The sequence below is a fragment of the Panicum hallii genome, chromosome 3, assembly GCF_002211085.1.
Source record: "Panicum hallii strain FIL2 chromosome 3, PHallii_v3.1, whole genome shotgun sequence".
In the NCBI taxonomy this organism is placed as follows: Eukaryota; Viridiplantae; Streptophyta; class Magnoliopsida; order Poales; family Poaceae; genus Panicum; species Panicum hallii.
In genome coordinates this window covers 40,517,041-40,533,438 of record NC_038044.1, presented here as the reverse complement: position 1 = coordinate 40,533,438, position 16,398 = coordinate 40,517,041, and the positions used below count along the sequence as shown (strand labels likewise).

At 42.7% G+C, this 16,398-nt stretch overlaps 3 protein-coding genes across 6 annotated transcripts; 2 read left to right on the top strand and 1 right to left on the bottom strand.

The window, feature by feature from the left end:
- Positions 1 to 995: 995 nt before the first annotated feature.
- On the bottom strand, positions 996 to 7,962 carry LOC112886168 (ribonuclease 3-like protein 2). 4 transcript variants are annotated; one of them, XR_003227349.1, is made up of 6 exons: positions 6,644 to 7,962; positions 6,558 to 6,563; positions 5,586 to 5,753; positions 4,402 to 4,775; positions 1,277 to 3,295; positions 996 to 1,204 (listed from the first exon to the last, which is right to left on the bottom strand). XR_003227349.1 is itself a non-coding variant. In XM_025951974.1 (5 exons), the coding sequence occupies exons 1-5, from the start codon at positions 7,070 to 7,072 to the stop codon at positions 3,118 to 3,120; spliced, it is 1,143 nt and encodes a 380-aa protein (XP_025807759.1). In that variant the 5' UTR covers positions 7,073 to 7,940; the 3' UTR covers positions 3,099 to 3,117. The 4 variants fall into 4 exon arrangements, 3 of the variants coding, with proteins under 3 accessions (XP_025807758.1, XP_025807759.1, XP_025807760.1); XM_025951974.1 differs by lacking the exon at positions 996 to 1,204 and having other exon boundaries at positions 3,099 to 3,283; positions 6,644 to 7,940; XM_025951973.1 differs by lacking the exons at positions 996 to 1,204; positions 6,558 to 6,563 and having other exon boundaries at positions 2,980 to 3,295; positions 6,644 to 7,960.
- A 2,961-nt stretch (positions 7,963 to 10,923) lies between these two features.
- Positions 10,924 to 12,004, top strand: LOC112885428. The gene is made up of 3 exons (XM_025951050.1): positions 10,924 to 11,037; positions 11,119 to 11,463; positions 11,939 to 12,004. The coding sequence occupies exons 1-3, from the start codon at positions 10,924 to 10,926 to the stop codon at positions 12,002 to 12,004; spliced, it is 525 nt and encodes a 174-aa protein (XP_025806835.1).
- A 449-nt stretch (positions 12,005 to 12,453) lies between these two features.
- Positions 12,454 to 13,148, top strand: LOC112885427 (protein ALP1-like). The gene is made up of 2 exons (XM_025951049.1): positions 12,454 to 12,703; positions 12,793 to 13,148. The coding sequence occupies exons 1-2, from the start codon at positions 12,454 to 12,456 to the stop codon at positions 13,146 to 13,148; spliced, it is 606 nt and encodes a 201-aa protein (XP_025806834.1).
- The last annotated feature ends 3,250 nt before the right edge of the window (positions 13,149 to 16,398 follow it).

Genomic DNA, 16,398 nt, shown 5'->3' with positions numbered 1-16,398 from the left:
ATACTGTATGCGGCAGTAATAACGATGGAATCTTGGAACTCTGTCCTGGTCATTTTCTGAAGGGCTGCCTCTGTCATGACATCTTGTTAAAAGGTGTAGGTCCTCCCAAACAGAAAATGCTTCAGTTCAATCCATCTTTAATCTTCAACAAGTATATATAAACATCTTTTTTTTTCTCGATATATATAAACATCTCGGTTAGTGCAAGAAAACAATCCCAGATATAACCATAATTGTGTATCAACATGGGCATTTTCCTATCAAGATGCCTTTTTTTTCTAAAAGGCATGTAGCTCAAAGCATATCCGAAATTGTAGCATGTGTCACCCCTAGTCTGAATTCTAGAAAATTAGTGTCAGGACATGTATTTCAGTTTGAAAGTGGAATGCCTAGAAGGCTAGAAGGCTAGAATGTCCAATCTGTAAAGTTTTAGTTTGCCTACCATGTTATTGCAACCCTTTTCCAACTCCTCCTGGACAGCATCAAAAAGCTGATATTTGTCAAGAACCTTCATCAGATGCTCCTCATTCAGTCTACTCAGGCTGGAGCTCCCTCCTCGACTGATGACTCATTTTGATGAAGTCAGAAATTTCTGAAATTGGGCACCACACTACAGTAACTGAGATGGATTTTTATTTTGAACAGAACAGGGATGGGCCTTAATATCCCATGGAACATTTTCATGGTAACTAATCTGCGCACAAAGTACATTATTATTTATTTCTTTAACAATGCAATAGGCAGCTTTCCTGAGTCCTGCTCATTAAAATAAATAAAACACTGAATAGGGTGAGAAAAATAAAAGGAAACTTTATGTGTTTTAAGATATCTTATTTCCCATATTTGTTGATCTGAGATGATATTGTGGATCGAGAGGATCTAGATTGTATCTAATGGTTCCCTGAATGAGTTATTACTCCTTTTCTACCTAAAATGAAAGGCACAGCTCCTGCCAGTTTGCTAGAAAAAAAAAGGCCGGATATTGTAGAATGATATACCCGAACGTGAACTCAGATAATTGCCAATTGTGGTGATGTATACAGAGTATATCAACACTTTCTTTTAAGCTAGCTCCACAAGTCAAAACAATAATGAAAAGTTGCCTTTCGGCTTCATGTCCATCCAATTTTTTAATCTTATCTCCACCTTCAAGCATAGAAGTGATTCCATGCAGTACAAGAGGAGATTCTTGTTTGTATCTAATCTGTTGAATGAAAATCAATCACAACTATATGTTAAAAATCAGTGAATACATGTAAGATTTATCGTTTGCTACCTTCAAATCTCCAAACTTCCACACTGATAATGAAAAGGATAATCTTTTCTCAAGTTCCAACATCTTCGTAGGTTTTCTATGTATCCTCCACATTTGACTTCAATTGCCTATTGTAAGATCTCAACAGGCAACTGTCCCATCTCATCTTACGGACTATCCATGCATCCTGAGAAATATGCCTGAAAAGAATGGAAAAAAAGATTGCTAATTTGGGAAGTTTCGAAAATGTAGATTTACATGCACCCTAGTAACTTTGAAACAGAATGCTGCATGTAGAGATGCCATATCAGATATAATAGCAGTAAACAATGAACTATGAGCTTATTATACAATTATACAAGCAATGATGAAACCTTAATAAAGCTGTAATAAATGTTTACCAACTGTTACACACTCCACGCTCCTCACGCCACACCACCAACATATTTTATCTCAATTGTCGTCCAAAACATTATTGCATGAAAATCTAATCAGAGCAAGGTTAGAATGAGTCCAATCATTGCAAATAATTCAAAACCAAGTCATATCTTAAGGCATTCAAATGAAATACTCTTGGAAAAAATCAGTTCATTCAAATTAGAATTTAATACATACTTAAGTTTAAGTTCTAAAAACACATGAACTTAAGACTACTATTTAGAGATTATGGATACCTATTTCTTTCGGACATAACAAACTTGGACACACCAATACTCCCAACACCGCAGGGAAACAGCAGCTGGCATCACCGGAAGGCACATTGCATTATTGCAACCAACTTTCAGGATTACCTGACCAAGTGGAACGCTATTGTTTCCAGTAAATTGTGCAAGTTACATTTATGCTAAAACAAGTGGGACACAGTTGGCGTGACACATATCAGATATTTTTAAATAGAAAAGAAATTTTATAATACGAACAAAAGACAGCGTGAAACTACACTAGCAAAAAAAAGAAAATGTGGAAGTACACCAAACAAACATAAATATAGCATGCAACAGTGAATATGCTAGAGAAACCAAAATGAATAACTGTCAGTTGGACAATGAAAAAAAAAATCTTGACAGTAGGACAAAAAACAAGTGTCCAACAGACAAAAAATATAGTGTCCTGCAGACAAAGTCACGGAAATGTAATGTGCCCTAGACAAATTTCCCAAATGAATAATTGACAGTATCACCCTGCATTAACAGTCAACTCAACATGACAAACACAGTTTCCTTCAAAATATTGCAACCACAGAAGTGTCATTTTTGGGCATTAAGGCGACCATCAACACACTGCATCAACCACTAATTACTAGTATAAAATATATATGAAATATAATATAATGAAAATACTGTTCAAGACAATCTAGCTATACAATCCTCAAAAGCTCAAGGAAATCTTCAAAAAAGATCATTGGTTGCACACAGCCTATTTGAATCTTCACTAAGGAATAAAGTATAAGAACAGCTAGCACACCAAACCCCTTTTTTTCCCAAGAAAAACAAGGTAAGACTCAATGTCCTTTCCCTGCAGAATAAAGTATTTTTCTCTTTGAAATGATCCAAACAAAATCCACAAAACAATCAACACTGGATATTGCAATATAAAACAGTTATCCAATTGGTTTCATTAGTCAAGCAAGTTTCCCAAATAGTAAACGTTACCTAACACCATGTTGTCTAGATTTACGCATCCTAAAAATACATGGTTTTACAAATGCTCAAGTATAAATGGTATTAAGCTTGTTCAAGAAAAAAAAATGGTATTAAGCCGACATAATCCACAGTTCCACAGGTCTACCATGTATGCTTGAATAAAATATGTTTTTTCCCAAAGGAGGTTACATACGGTCTAGCCATGTACATGAAAAGATCTCACAACCGCAACAATAGTTCCAACATCTTCTGCGCAGCAGAATTCTCTGCATCCTTTACCCTTGACATAGGATCACCTATCGTTACAAAAGTGCCATTTTGAGTTTCTACCTGAACAGAGCACACAAACTTCCTATCATGTGCAGGGCCACCTTCTTTATCCAACCTGTAAAGCAAACTGATGAGTAACCTACTCATTAACATGTGATGATAACCAGCTCAAAATGATATAATCAAAGATCAAAACTTTGAAAAAAATGGTAACCATTGCAATTCCTTAAAAGCCATCAAGTTTTTGCTGTCTTCATTATGTTTCTAGGTGGCTTCATATGTGGGTTTTCCAGCATCCCGGATATGGTCTTGTAGTAAAAGACCAGATCACCAGAATGGTTCGTCATTTGAGATACGTATTACTTTTCAAATAAAGTCACCAGGATCTGGAAATTGTAGTTGAAAAGGGCCACTTGAAATCAAAAATCTTTTCATAACTCTTTTCAGTCACCCATGGTGATTTGGCACTCGAATGGTCAGCACAAGATGGGTGCAAGGTGCATGTCTAGTGAAAACACTACAAACAATAGAAATTTGAATGTTCGTCAAAAGCGTATACATAGAAGCTTGGAAATTTTTTGAAATCAGGCACAACTCTAGATGATATGTAATGATTCACATTCACAAAAAGTTTCCAATCCAAATTTGGTTTCATTTAATAAACAAAAAAAGGACAATTCATAGGCATATGCAGTCTTCTAGTGCATAGCACATGAATTTGTCATTTTTGTATCTATTAAACTAGATCAATTTTGAACTTCAAGTTTTGTGTGGATTTATTCATAGTCTAACCTATAGGTGTGCCAAATTTTAAAACAAAAAAAATCAAAGCATCTAGGTACTATTTTTTTTCCGATTTTGGAAGAATTAAAATATTTGTGGTGTTTTCACCTGAGATGCACACATACAAGATAAGATCATGTTTCCAAGTTTATTCCAGCAATGTGGTCAAATTCTGGCCAGTGCCAAATGATACAAGAGTGAAACTAGACTATCGGCAAAATTGGAATACAAGATGCAGAATAAAGTAACTATTAACAGGATTGATAGGACTACAAAGTTTACAATCTGCTACAAATTAAATCCACATTCTAATATAATTTGAATTTGGAGAATGCACATGTGTGTCATGCAGTCACCAAACATAATGCTCATGAAGCTGGAAATGAGGGCCAGAAAAGTGCATTATTGATTCATGTCTGCAAATTGACAAAAAAGAGTCAAGAACCTTACTTAAAGATGGGTTCTGGCCAATTCTTTCCAATGCACTGATCAGCAAGTTGATGTTTACACTCCCTGAGCTCCTCCATCTCATCCGCCGATCCATTGCCAACCCCAGTAATCAACACTTGCTGCCTTGCACCCCCGACAAGCTTGCCTAACGCATCTCGTGCAGCATTGAGCTTAGCAATTACCTTCTGCTCCGAGGAGCCAAACCCAACCATCTCCCCACCAACAAATATATTTACCACTGTCATCCCACCCCTCTGCCATGTCTTGAACTGTGCAACTTTGCCATGTTTCTGGCATAACTCATGCAATGTAGTCACAGGTTGTTCATCTACGGTTTCTGCCGTGACAATTGGCTCAAAGAGCCACCTTGTAACCTGAACCATACAATAGAAGCATAACCATACAGTAAACCTGTCACTACCGCCACTTAATCCAAGTAAACTAATCTCTATTCATATACATGTCATTTCAAATAGCATGTAGACAAATTTCATGCAAGTAAACTAATCTATATCCATATACATGCCATTTCAATGATTACATAGACAAATTACTATGGCTGGAGGTAAAGGATATCATATAAGACAAACGGAAGTAATAAAAGAATAGATTTTCATTAAAAATAATTTCAGGATATTGCCAAACTATACTTTTAAACTGCATTTCAAAACTACACATTCTTTGACATACCTGTTGCAAAACTACACATTCAACGAATTATCGTTCCAGCCAAGGGACTCTAACCAACCAGGCACACACTTGTAAGGGACATGGTCATTTTAACTGGCTGCGATGCCAAGTAATAACTTGTCATCCTAAGAGTGACGCACTGAAGACTAAATTTGAGGGCTCCTCTACTCCATCTTCTTATTGTTAATAAACAGCAGATCATAATCTGATGTGTCTAGCAAATGAAGGTGAAAAATTCCATGTATCCTTTGCTAATGAGCATGGTTGTTTAGAGTCTATTGGATAGAACAGGATTGGTCAGAAGTGCAGCCTTGCAACAGGTATGCCATAGAAAGTTTAATTAAACCATGAAATCCGCTCTATGTTGTAGTTTTTACTGATATACTAAAGATTAAAAATACTAGTCAAAGAGCTTTTTCAGAGTCTACGTCAATGTACAAAATGGCATATGTTTCTGAACGTAATAAAATAGACATAACTAATGAACAAAAAACCTTCCAAAGCTTCTCAAGGTCAAATTTGCAATCAACGTAGACAGCAGCAGCGATGGACTCAACAATATCCGCAAGCACCTTGGGAGCTTTAACCAAACTCCCACCATAGGGTGCAGTGGCAAGGTCATCTTTTAGCTCTATCTTCACTGACTCAATAAACTGGCCTACCTGCATATGTATACCCATGAAAAAAACAATCATCAAAACATATGGCATCTTACAAGTAAAATTTTAAGTGGAGACACAAGTACACGATATTTACAAACAGAGTGTATCCTATGAACTTAAAAAAAATTAGTTCAAAAACATCAATTCCTTCAGAAGATGAGAATGTAAAAATAAACTACATTTCAGTGTGTGTTTTGAGGTCAGAATAAAGGATTGTAAAAAACAGCCAGGTCGAGCTGTAAGTTTTGGAAACAGAAAGGAAAATTTATTTAATTCATTAGAAATTAGCTATATACTTCGGCGCACTTTCAAAATAATGAAATATGCTAGGACCAGCTGATAATAGATTAATAGCTAATAGTAAAAGAAAATGGCCTGAGCCTGACGGTACTTTTATTTTTTCTATACACAGACAATGTAATTTTAAAAGCAACATTTGTGTCATTCAACAAAATACAATGATCTGTTTTTCAATCGGCAACAGCAAAACTAACAGCTCTATTAAGAGAAAAACTGGGTGAGATCACTCCATCGGGGACCATCAATTTTTTTTGTATATATAATTTATCAATTGAATCCACTAGTTTGGAGTTTTAGAGAAACACTCTCTGCTATGCTCTTCCGTGTCCCATTTTTTGCACTACCCACCAAACTATGTAAAAACATTCAATTACAGAGCATAAGCAAACACCTGGTCTGAAAGTACAATAGAGTGAGTTTTTACAATTGGCACAGCACTACAGTACTTTCCTATAAATAGAGTCTAGCCGAATATGACAAGACAGTTTTACCACCTGTCCATACCCTGACCTGCACAATCAACAAATCAGATTCCAAAATACTCCGAAATTCACACAGTTCCGGGGGAGTTGAGGACGATTATCGCTTACGAGAAGGTCGAGGCGGGCGCACTTGCGGCGGAGCAGCGGGTAGAGATCGTGGCGGACGGCGACGCGCGCGAGTTTCTCGGTGGAGACGTTAGCGGCGCGGAGCGTGGATAGCGCGCCGGGTCCGAGGGTGGGATTCGTGAGGTAGTGGAAGTTGGTGAAGGCGAGGCCGAGCGCGGCGTCCCCGACGAACTCGAGCCGCTGGTAGGAGGTCACGGTGTCGGAGAAGGACTGGTGCGTGAGCGCCTCCTCAAGGAGGGCGCGGTCGCGGAACTGGTAGCGCAGCAGGCGCTCCACGCGCGCCGCGGCCTCCGCGCGGTCGGTGACGAAGCCCGGCGGTGGGAGCTTGACGGGCGGGGCGGGGCGGACCGCGGGTGGAGGTGGAGGTGGAGCCGGCGGGCCGCGCTTGCGGGAGGTGTGCGCCGGCGTCATGGGATCCTCGCCGGTTGTTGCCTGCGGCGGAGCGGGGGTTTGGGGGATTTTTCGCGAGGCGTCGGAGTTTCGGGTGGAATTGAGAACGACGGGGAGATTGGAGAGCTGGATCGCGCAGCTTTATGGGAGGAGGTGTCGAGGAAAAAGAACGTAGAATCACGGACCAGCAAGTCGCTTACAAACGGCTGGGAGGGGATGCATCCAAACAATCGGATGATCCGGGTCTCGACCACGACCAAGACGAGCCAAATCATGAGCTACAGAGTTACCAGAACGAATAACGTGGACAATCGACCATGAACTAGGCATCGTAGCTAAGACAAACTTTGCTTCCCTGAACAACACACCTCCTCGAGACGGATCATGTTCATTTGTCTGCAGGGCCTTCACTAAAATCTGGGAATCAGTCTCCAGAATAATATGCTGCATACCCTGGGATGCCGCGGCTTCAAGAGCTGCACGGTAGGCCTGCGTCTCTGAACACAGAGCGTCGCTCACCACCGCCAAACGCCCTGCCCCTGCCAAGGCTGCTGTTGCATCACTGTCACGGATAACAAAGCCCCAAGCACCTGCCAATTCCTCCATCCAGAACGCAGCATCCACATTTATCTTCGAGACATCCGGCGGCGGCGGGGTCCAGCTCCGAGCCTGGCCTCTTGCCTGCATCGAGTCCGCAACTGTCTCCTCATGATGCATTACTGAACGTGCTATGTAAATAACTTCTTCAGTCGTCCTCCTCTGCTCCCCCACATCTGCTTTGTTACGAGCATCCCACCACGCCCACAGTAAGCCAACGATCAACAACTTCTTTTCCTCATGCATAGATAGAACTAGAACATTCGGCACGATACGCGCCCTACCGTTTGAGCAATCAAATGTAAGTAACCATAAGACAATAAAAAGTAACAATTAAACTATATACATGGTATAAGATAAATTCAATACAAAACCACCACATCCAGCAGCAAGCACATCATCAACACGTTAACATAGGTGTCTATCCGGTATTTGAATCATAAATATCATCCGAGCACCAAGCTATCCTAGCTATCAAGTGTCTGTCCGGCATCTGATTAATGAAATATTACAACACATCCAAGCACCAGGCTATCCTATCCATCAAGAGTTTGTCTGTGATATTCAGGTAATTAGAAATATAGACACTAGATTTTAGTGTGAAAAGTGTATGTTTGTTATGGTGTATGTGTGTAGCACAAAGGAATAGGGGTATAATTGTAATTCTGTAAAATATAGGTCCTTTAGTGATAATTGGGTAAGAATGGGAGGTAGCATCAAAATCTAGGAAAAATGTGACACTAGATGTCAAATTTATATCACTATAGGAAAGAAAGTGCAAAAGATAGGTTGAATTATATGAAAAATGGGTCTTTATGTGAAAATAGGGACCTAGATGTGATTAAAACAAAAATCATAGGTTCTTTTATGCAAAATAGTTGAAATATAAAAGTAACTTTCAAATTTACTTAGGACCAAAATGTAAGAATGCAAGTCATCATGACATCACATGAAAACTTGTAAACATACCCAAAATTACATCAAATCCATCTTGGTAAGGACAAAAGTAATTCAAATTCTACTTTTGTTTGAAATTTAACATGTAAAGCTATAAGATTTGGGTTTTTGAACTTGAACCCTAAATCAAAGTTGTAGGGTTTGAAAAACTCTCCAACTTTTATTTTGGGCACTTCCTCATTAGACCTCTACATCAGTGGAAAATTTTAATTTACCGAGAGGTCCCTGAGATTTCTGAGATTTCCAAATAGGCCCCCCGGACCCCTCCCCTCTCTTCTTCCTCCTCGAGCACGTGCTGCTCTGCTCTGCCCCCCTGCCGCTGGTGCAGAGCACCACGCGCGCCGCCGTTTGTGCTGCCACCGCCGCTCCACCTCCTGCTTGGATAGCTTCCACGCGTCCCTCTTCCCCTGCCCCGGCCCTGTTCCCCTCCCCTGCTGCCCTCTTCTGCGCGCGCCACGACCTTCCCGAGCCACCACCGGCTGCCACGCACCTCGTCGCCGTTGCCAGCTCCTGCTTGCACCCGTAGCACCGCTCTTGGCCTTAAAGCACGCCCGACGACTGCTCTGTGGTTTCGTTTACGCCTTCCCGCACTTCGTTTTCACAGCATTTTCCTTTCTCGAGCTCATCTCCTCACCGGACTTCCGCCGCCCCTCCTGGTCACCGTCGACAGCCGCCACTGCTGTCGCTCCGCCCCAATCCAATACTCTCACAGCACCACGACATCCCACCGGTGCTCTCCAGCCCGTTCAATTTCATCCTCCCGCATCCGAGCCTCGTCTTCCACAGCTCCGGCTAGCACAAGTTCCGCCGCCGTCTCCTGCTCGCCGTGGGCAGCTCACTCCAAGCCCATCGGCACCACGACAACCCCTCAGTCAGCTCCCCCTCGCCCCCGTGAAGCTCTACAACCCTCCATTGGCTCCCTAGTGCAACACATCGACTCCCCGACGCTCGCCGGCGTTTACCTCCGCCGCCATCGTCACTGCTCCCGTCGGTTGCCCCTAATCCGAAGCTTATGTTCCCAATTGACTGCACCAATACCTTCCCCACAACTCACTGGAGCTTATGCGCAGGTCCTTCACCGACGTCGGCCGCCGGAGCATCGGCGTCGTCGTTGACCCCTCTGCCGCCGCTTCGAGCTCCCGTCGAGGTCCCCCTTTCTGGTCACCTCTACCCTCGACACGTGGCCCAATCAAACCGCTGTGAAGTTGGAGAGTATTTACCCGCAAATGCCACTGAACAAAACCAGGGGCGCCCTTCTCCTCCGCCCGACCCCCCTTCTCCCCTCGTGAGTCGCCCGCACCCGCTCAGCACTTGTCCGCCCCCCCCCCCGTCCCTGAACTCCGGCCGCCGCCCCAGATCCAATGCGCTAGCGGCCACCTCCACTCTAGCCGCCCCTCTTCGCTGACTTCTGGAGTGCCTCCGCCCCCTTCTGCTCCCCACACGAACGCCCGAAGCAATGGAGATTCGCTAGGTTTGGTGGCCGCACTCCTGTACTCCGGCCGCCGCCCCAGATCCGGCCCGCCGGCGGCCACCACCACTCCGGCCACACGTCTTTTCTGGCCTTGTGGCCTGCCTGCGCCCCCTTCTCCCTCCCCCACTCGACGGTATGTTCTGATCACCGCCCCTCCTGTACACCGGTCATAGCCTCAGATCCGGCCGGCCGGATGCCACCTCCACTCCGGCCGACCTCGGTTGAGGCCTCCTGGACTCCCTGTGCGCCCTTCTCCTCTCACACGACGGCCTTCTTTTGCAGGCGTAAGGTACAAACTGCTCCACCGGTGGCTTCACCAGTCCTTCTGTTGCAGTTCCTCGTCTGGTTCGATCTCTGCTCCACCGGCATAAGGTACAGACTGCTCAACCTGATGCTCGTGCTATTTTCTTTGTACAGACTACTAAATTCTTTGTACAGACAAGTGCATTTGTTTGGTCACATAAGCAACTATTGTGTAATTGTGTGCTAAATTTTTATGTGGTTAATATGTTGGTATAGACAGTTGGTTGTATATCATGTGTAAGGTAGCATTTGATTTTTCATATGTCCAACTATTGTGCCACTTCTTTGTTACAATTGTATTTGCTCAATATGTCGGTACTCGCCATAAACTATTTTTTGTACAGCGAGATGGCTGAAAACACTGATTGGAATGGGGAGAACACTTGACTTTTATGTGAGTTGTTTGCTGAACAAGTGAGAGCACACAATCACACACAGTAGCACTCATCTTAACAGGACTGGGTACAAAAATGTTATGGAAAAGTTTAAGGAGAAGACTGGATTGGATTATAACAAGCTGCAATTTAAGAACAAATGGGATAAGATGCGGAAAGAGTATGCTAATTGGAAACGATTGACCAAGGAAACCGGGTTAGGATGGGACCCTCTGAAGAAGACATATACTGCACCTGACTCTTGGTGGAAGAAGGAAAATAAGGTACCAATAATTATGATTGATATCTTTTGATAGTCTTGAAAGCTATGCAAATATGTATGTATTTATCCTCTTTGTTTGTAGGTATATAAAGGAATTGTCAAGTTCAAGGATGGTCCTCTTCAGCATGAAGATTTAAAGACCATTATGTTTGAAGATATTTGGAACACGGGAGATGATCATTGGTCTCCTTCAAGTGGTGCTGCACCTAACACTCAAGAGACTGAACCTGATGATGACAAAGATGAAGATTACAAGGCTAACGAAGCCAGTGATGATTGTCATGAGATCTCCCCTGAACCTTCCAAAGGAAAGCGGCCTGCACCTACTAGCCAAAAGGATAAGGGTAAAAAACCAAAGACTCCAGGAGGACATTGGGTGCAGGATCAACTGAACAAGCTTGTTTCCATGAGCGAGAGGCTGCCTCATGTGAGTCTTTGGCAAGGAGGGAGGATACTTCTGGGTGTTCAATCAAGGATGTCATGGTTTTGGTTAGAGAGTGTGGTGCTGTTCCAGGAAGCAAAGAACACTTCATAGCTTCTCAAGTCTTCATCAAGCGAGCTGAGAGGGAGATGTTTATAACTTTGGAGATGCTGGAAGAACGGTTTCAGTGGCTTACAATGAAGCATAATTGGCTCACAAGGAATGATTCGACCATGTAGTGTGAGAACATGCATGTTGCATGTTCATTGTATCATTTTTCATGAGTTTGTTACATTTTTCCCTGCTGCGCGCAAGCTGTGATTTTTCCCCTACTAGAACAATTTTCCTGCTGTGTTGTAATATTTTTTCTATGAGATGTATGACATGGTTCATGCTGTATGGAATGTATGACATCTTATATGGTGTATGAATTGTATGACAATGCTTCTTGTTCTCATAATTGTTATGTGTGTATGGACAGATGTCTTCTTCTGATAGTGGGATGGAAGTGTCTCAGAAGTGGATGATCTGGAAGTCATGTGGCTGATCACAGAGAATCAAAATGGTATTCATGCTGCTGCATCTTTCTTATCATGGTATTATGCATCTTATGTTGACAAGAATGAGCAAAGGACTACAACTTTTCCTGGTATGGCTTGGGTCATGGAAATACTCAGCAATCCTAAAGAATGTTATGAGATGTTCAGGATGCCCCTATGGCTATTCTACAAATTGCATGATGAGTTGGTTAGTGATTTTGGCCTACAATCCTGTAGTCATATGAACTCCATAGAATCTCTTGGGTTGTTTCTTATGGTTTGTGGTCATAGTTGGTCGAACTCTGCTATCCGAAAAGATTTCAAGCATTCTAGTGAGACAATTAGTCACAAATTCACTGAAGTTTTGCACTGCATGGTGGCAATGTCCAAAAGATATATACAACCAAAGGATCCTAATTTCCGTACAGTGCATAATAGAATTACCAATGATCCAAGAATGTGGTCACACTTCAAAGATTGCATAGGAGTAATCGATGGCACTCATATAACTGCAACACCATGGAAGAGGGACCTCATTAGATATATTGGAAGGTCTGGAAAACCTACTCACAATGTAATGGGAGTTGTTGATTTTGATATGCGTTTCACATATGCCTCTATTGGTCAACCTGGTTCTATGCATGATACTACTGTACTGTACCATGCACTTGAAAGTGATGAAGATACCTTCCCACATCCTCCTTTAGGTACACTTCAATTATATCTTGAGTTCTATTTTTTGTTATTTCTGGATATTATTTTCTTATAACTTCATATTTGTTCTCATATGTCACAGGAAAATATTATGTTGTTGATGCTGGTTACCCAAATAGAGATGGCTATTTAGCTCCTTACAAATGTCAGAGATACCATGTTCCAGAATGGAGGAATAGCGCAGCACCTAATGGTGAGCAAGAGAGGTTTAATTACTTGCACTCAAGTCTTCGTAATGTAGTAGAGCGCACATTTGGTGTATGGAAGATGAAATGGAGGATTCTTCTGAAGATGCCGACATATCCATTGGATAAGCAAATGATGATTGTTGCTGCCACAATATGCCTTCATAACTACATCCGCGAGAATTATGCTCTTGATGAGGATTTCCAAAAATGTGATCGAGACCCTGACTATGTTCCTACAATTCCAACCTGATACAGAAGACATGTTCCTCAGAATGCGTCCGACACATCCACCACAGCATCTAGTAGTAGGAACATGAATAGGTTTCGTGATGACCTAGCTAGAGCAATTTGGGAGGCAAGGTGATTGATTTACAAGTATGATGTATTTTGGTTGACTCTAGGTCTTTATTTCGGTTCACTCTAGTCCCTTAATTGTATTTTTGTTGGATCTAGGCCTTTAGTTGTCTTTAGGTTGACTCTAGACCCTGAATTGTATTTTGATTGACTCTAGACCTTTATAATTGTATTCGGGTTGACTCTACGCCCTTAATTGAATTTTAGATGCCTTTTAAATACTTATGTAATATTTATATATATTATTCCAGATTTATACAACCACAATTTGTAAAAGAATAGGTAGCGAAGGGTATTATAGATAATCAACACATAAGAATCAGTTTTGCAGCCAAACGATTTTACAAACTGATTCTGATTCTCGAGAAGGATCAGGAGAATCAGCTCCCATGGAGAATCAGGGAGCAGATTCAGGAGAATCAGGGAGCGGAGCTCTACCAAACTTGCTCATAGTGTCTTGGTCAAGCCAAAGCAAGGCATGGCATAACTAAGAATGGCTTGTGCGACGGCCTTGATCAATATCTCCTTGCCAGCTTTGGACAATAACTTCTCTTTCAAGCCTTGAACTGTGACATCCAGGTAATAAGATTCGTAAATACTAAACCTTGGTGAGATAGACATGGTTAGTAAGGGTTGTAATAAGGGCTAGGGGTGTATCTATAAATATCCATGCAATATAGGTCTTTAAGTACAAGGTGTGTGTTTTGGAAGGTAGCTTTAAAATCTAGAGGAAAAAATGAGCCCTTAAGTTAGGGTAAGGGCCTATGTGTAAATACATATAAGTTATAGGGTCTTTTGTGCAAATAGTTGAGGAATAAAAGTAACTTTCATGCTTACCTGAGGGTTTATTTGTAAAATTACTTGTCATCATGACATTTCATGAATATTTGCAAACATATCAAAATTTTGGTTAAAATCTCATTTGGTAAGGACAGGGGTGATTTAAATTTTACCTTGCTTAAAATTCAATTTATAAGGTTGCAAACTTTGAGTTTTTGAATTTGAGCCTTAAAGCAGATATGTAGAGCTTGAAAAACTCTACAACTTTCATGTTGGGCTTTTTCTCAGAAAACCCCTAGATCAGTGGGAAAAATTAGATTACCGCGGGGTCCCTGTAATTTTTAAGTTTTGCAAACGGGTCCCTGGATCCTCTTCCCTCCCTTCTTCTTCCTCTGCACCCCCCTCTGCTCCCTCTGCTTCTGCTCTGTCGCCAGCGCAGGCCATCTCCCCTGGCCTATGCTCTGCCCTTGTCGCCGGTCATCCCTGGCCTACCCTATCCCCCACGCGTCACCCTTCTGGCCGCCGCCGTAGCTCCTCTCCGCTGTCCCCTTCTGTGCGCGCCACGGTTGTGAAGCGTCCCCCCTTTAGGGAAGACTTAAAAGTGATGCTTTATCAGTCGCAGGAGGCTGATAACACTTTTATTACATCAGATGGTACATCACCGTACAACTCTACGCGGTAATGGGCAGTGAAGCGCCACTATCGCGAGGATTACAACTAAAACCCACACTACTATACTAGCTACGAAAAGAGGGTCATCAGAGTCTTGTGCCATGCGGATCTCCAGCGGTGGCCCTAACCACAGGCAAGACTGGGTGCAGGATGAAACCCTACTCGACGTCTTCGGGGAGGTAGTCTGGGTCTTCTGCTGTAAGAAGTAAGAATGGGGTGAGTACAAATATACTGAGCAAGTCCAATCACACCCACAGAGGGGGGGGGGGGTACAACAGAAATCAATGCACAGGACAATCCAAGGATAGGGTTATGGTGCATTTGCGGAAAACTCGGTTGTATGCAAAGGTTCGTTTAAAAACGTTTTCAAAACAAGTTTTCTAGTACCAAGGGGCACATGATGTTAATCCACACAGGATCCAAGTTTTAGGCTGCTACTGGACTCCCTGTCCACCGTAGCACACGGCACAACTGCCGGACACTTTCCAAACAACCCACACCAGTCCAACCATTCCCGGAGAGAAACACTAGTTATGTGACCACACCATAACTTGCCCAATACCGTGGGCACGGCTATTCGAATAGATTTTAACTCTGCAGAGATGTGCAACTTTACCCACAGGTGGGGTACCACAGCACGATCACCTTAGTGTCGGTGCAGATCCCAACAAAGCCATTACCCACCTTAGCTAGACCTGACTAGCCACCACGGGATCCATCAAGGGGTCATTCGACCTATCTCCGAGGTTTAACCGGGGCATAAGTCACACAGAGCTTTATTCCCTTCTCCTTGATCACCCGTTGCTCTCAGCTCTCCTGATGGCTATCAGACTAACTAGTGGGATTTATGCTAAGCAGTTGCCCATACAACAGTCAAGTGGTTTGCACGACAGGAAGATAGGTGAGACGACACATCAACTCGGTCCTTAGGGGTGACGAGATGGATATCTCCCTTCCTTGCTCAACCACACAGGTACGAGCACACCAACGGCAATGCCATCCATCCTGTCTAACTCATCTTTTAAAACCACATTTTATCCCTTCCCACACACACACATTTTCTTTATAAAAACAGGTGGTCAAGGTATGGTTATCACGAACAAGGGTGGCTATCCTACCATGTTTTCAACAAGCAAAACCATGCAATTTTATAAAACAGGCCACTGGGTTATGTTTATAAAAACTAGGACAGAAACATGCATCAAAGGGCGCGATTGAACTTGCCATCATCAAATCCTTGCGGGAGGTCCTGACCGAAGCACTGTCCCTCGGGTTCGGGGTCGTAGAACTGGTCCTCGTTCGCTTGGTCACAGTCGGGACCTTCCTCGTTCACTACGTGTCCTACGACGCAAACAAACAGGCACACAATCAAGCGAAAGAACTAAAAGCTTTTATCGTTGAGCTTGAATCGGAAATAATTTAGTTATGGAGATAGGGGTAATATTTTTGGGTGGTTTCTTAATGGCATGGTTAGAACTATACTAGAAAGGGCGTGGTAAAGTTTCGGGTCGATCGGAGACCGTTTGGCGCATAAAATGACGAGTTAAAGAGGGTTCGGGGGTTAAACAGGGGTCCAGGGGCTCATTTGTAAATGGTTATGAAATGGAAAAGGACTTGGTTATAAATTTTAGAAACATTTGGGGCATGTTAGAAAGGTGTAGGGGTTTATTCGATATTAGGCTTACATGACGGGG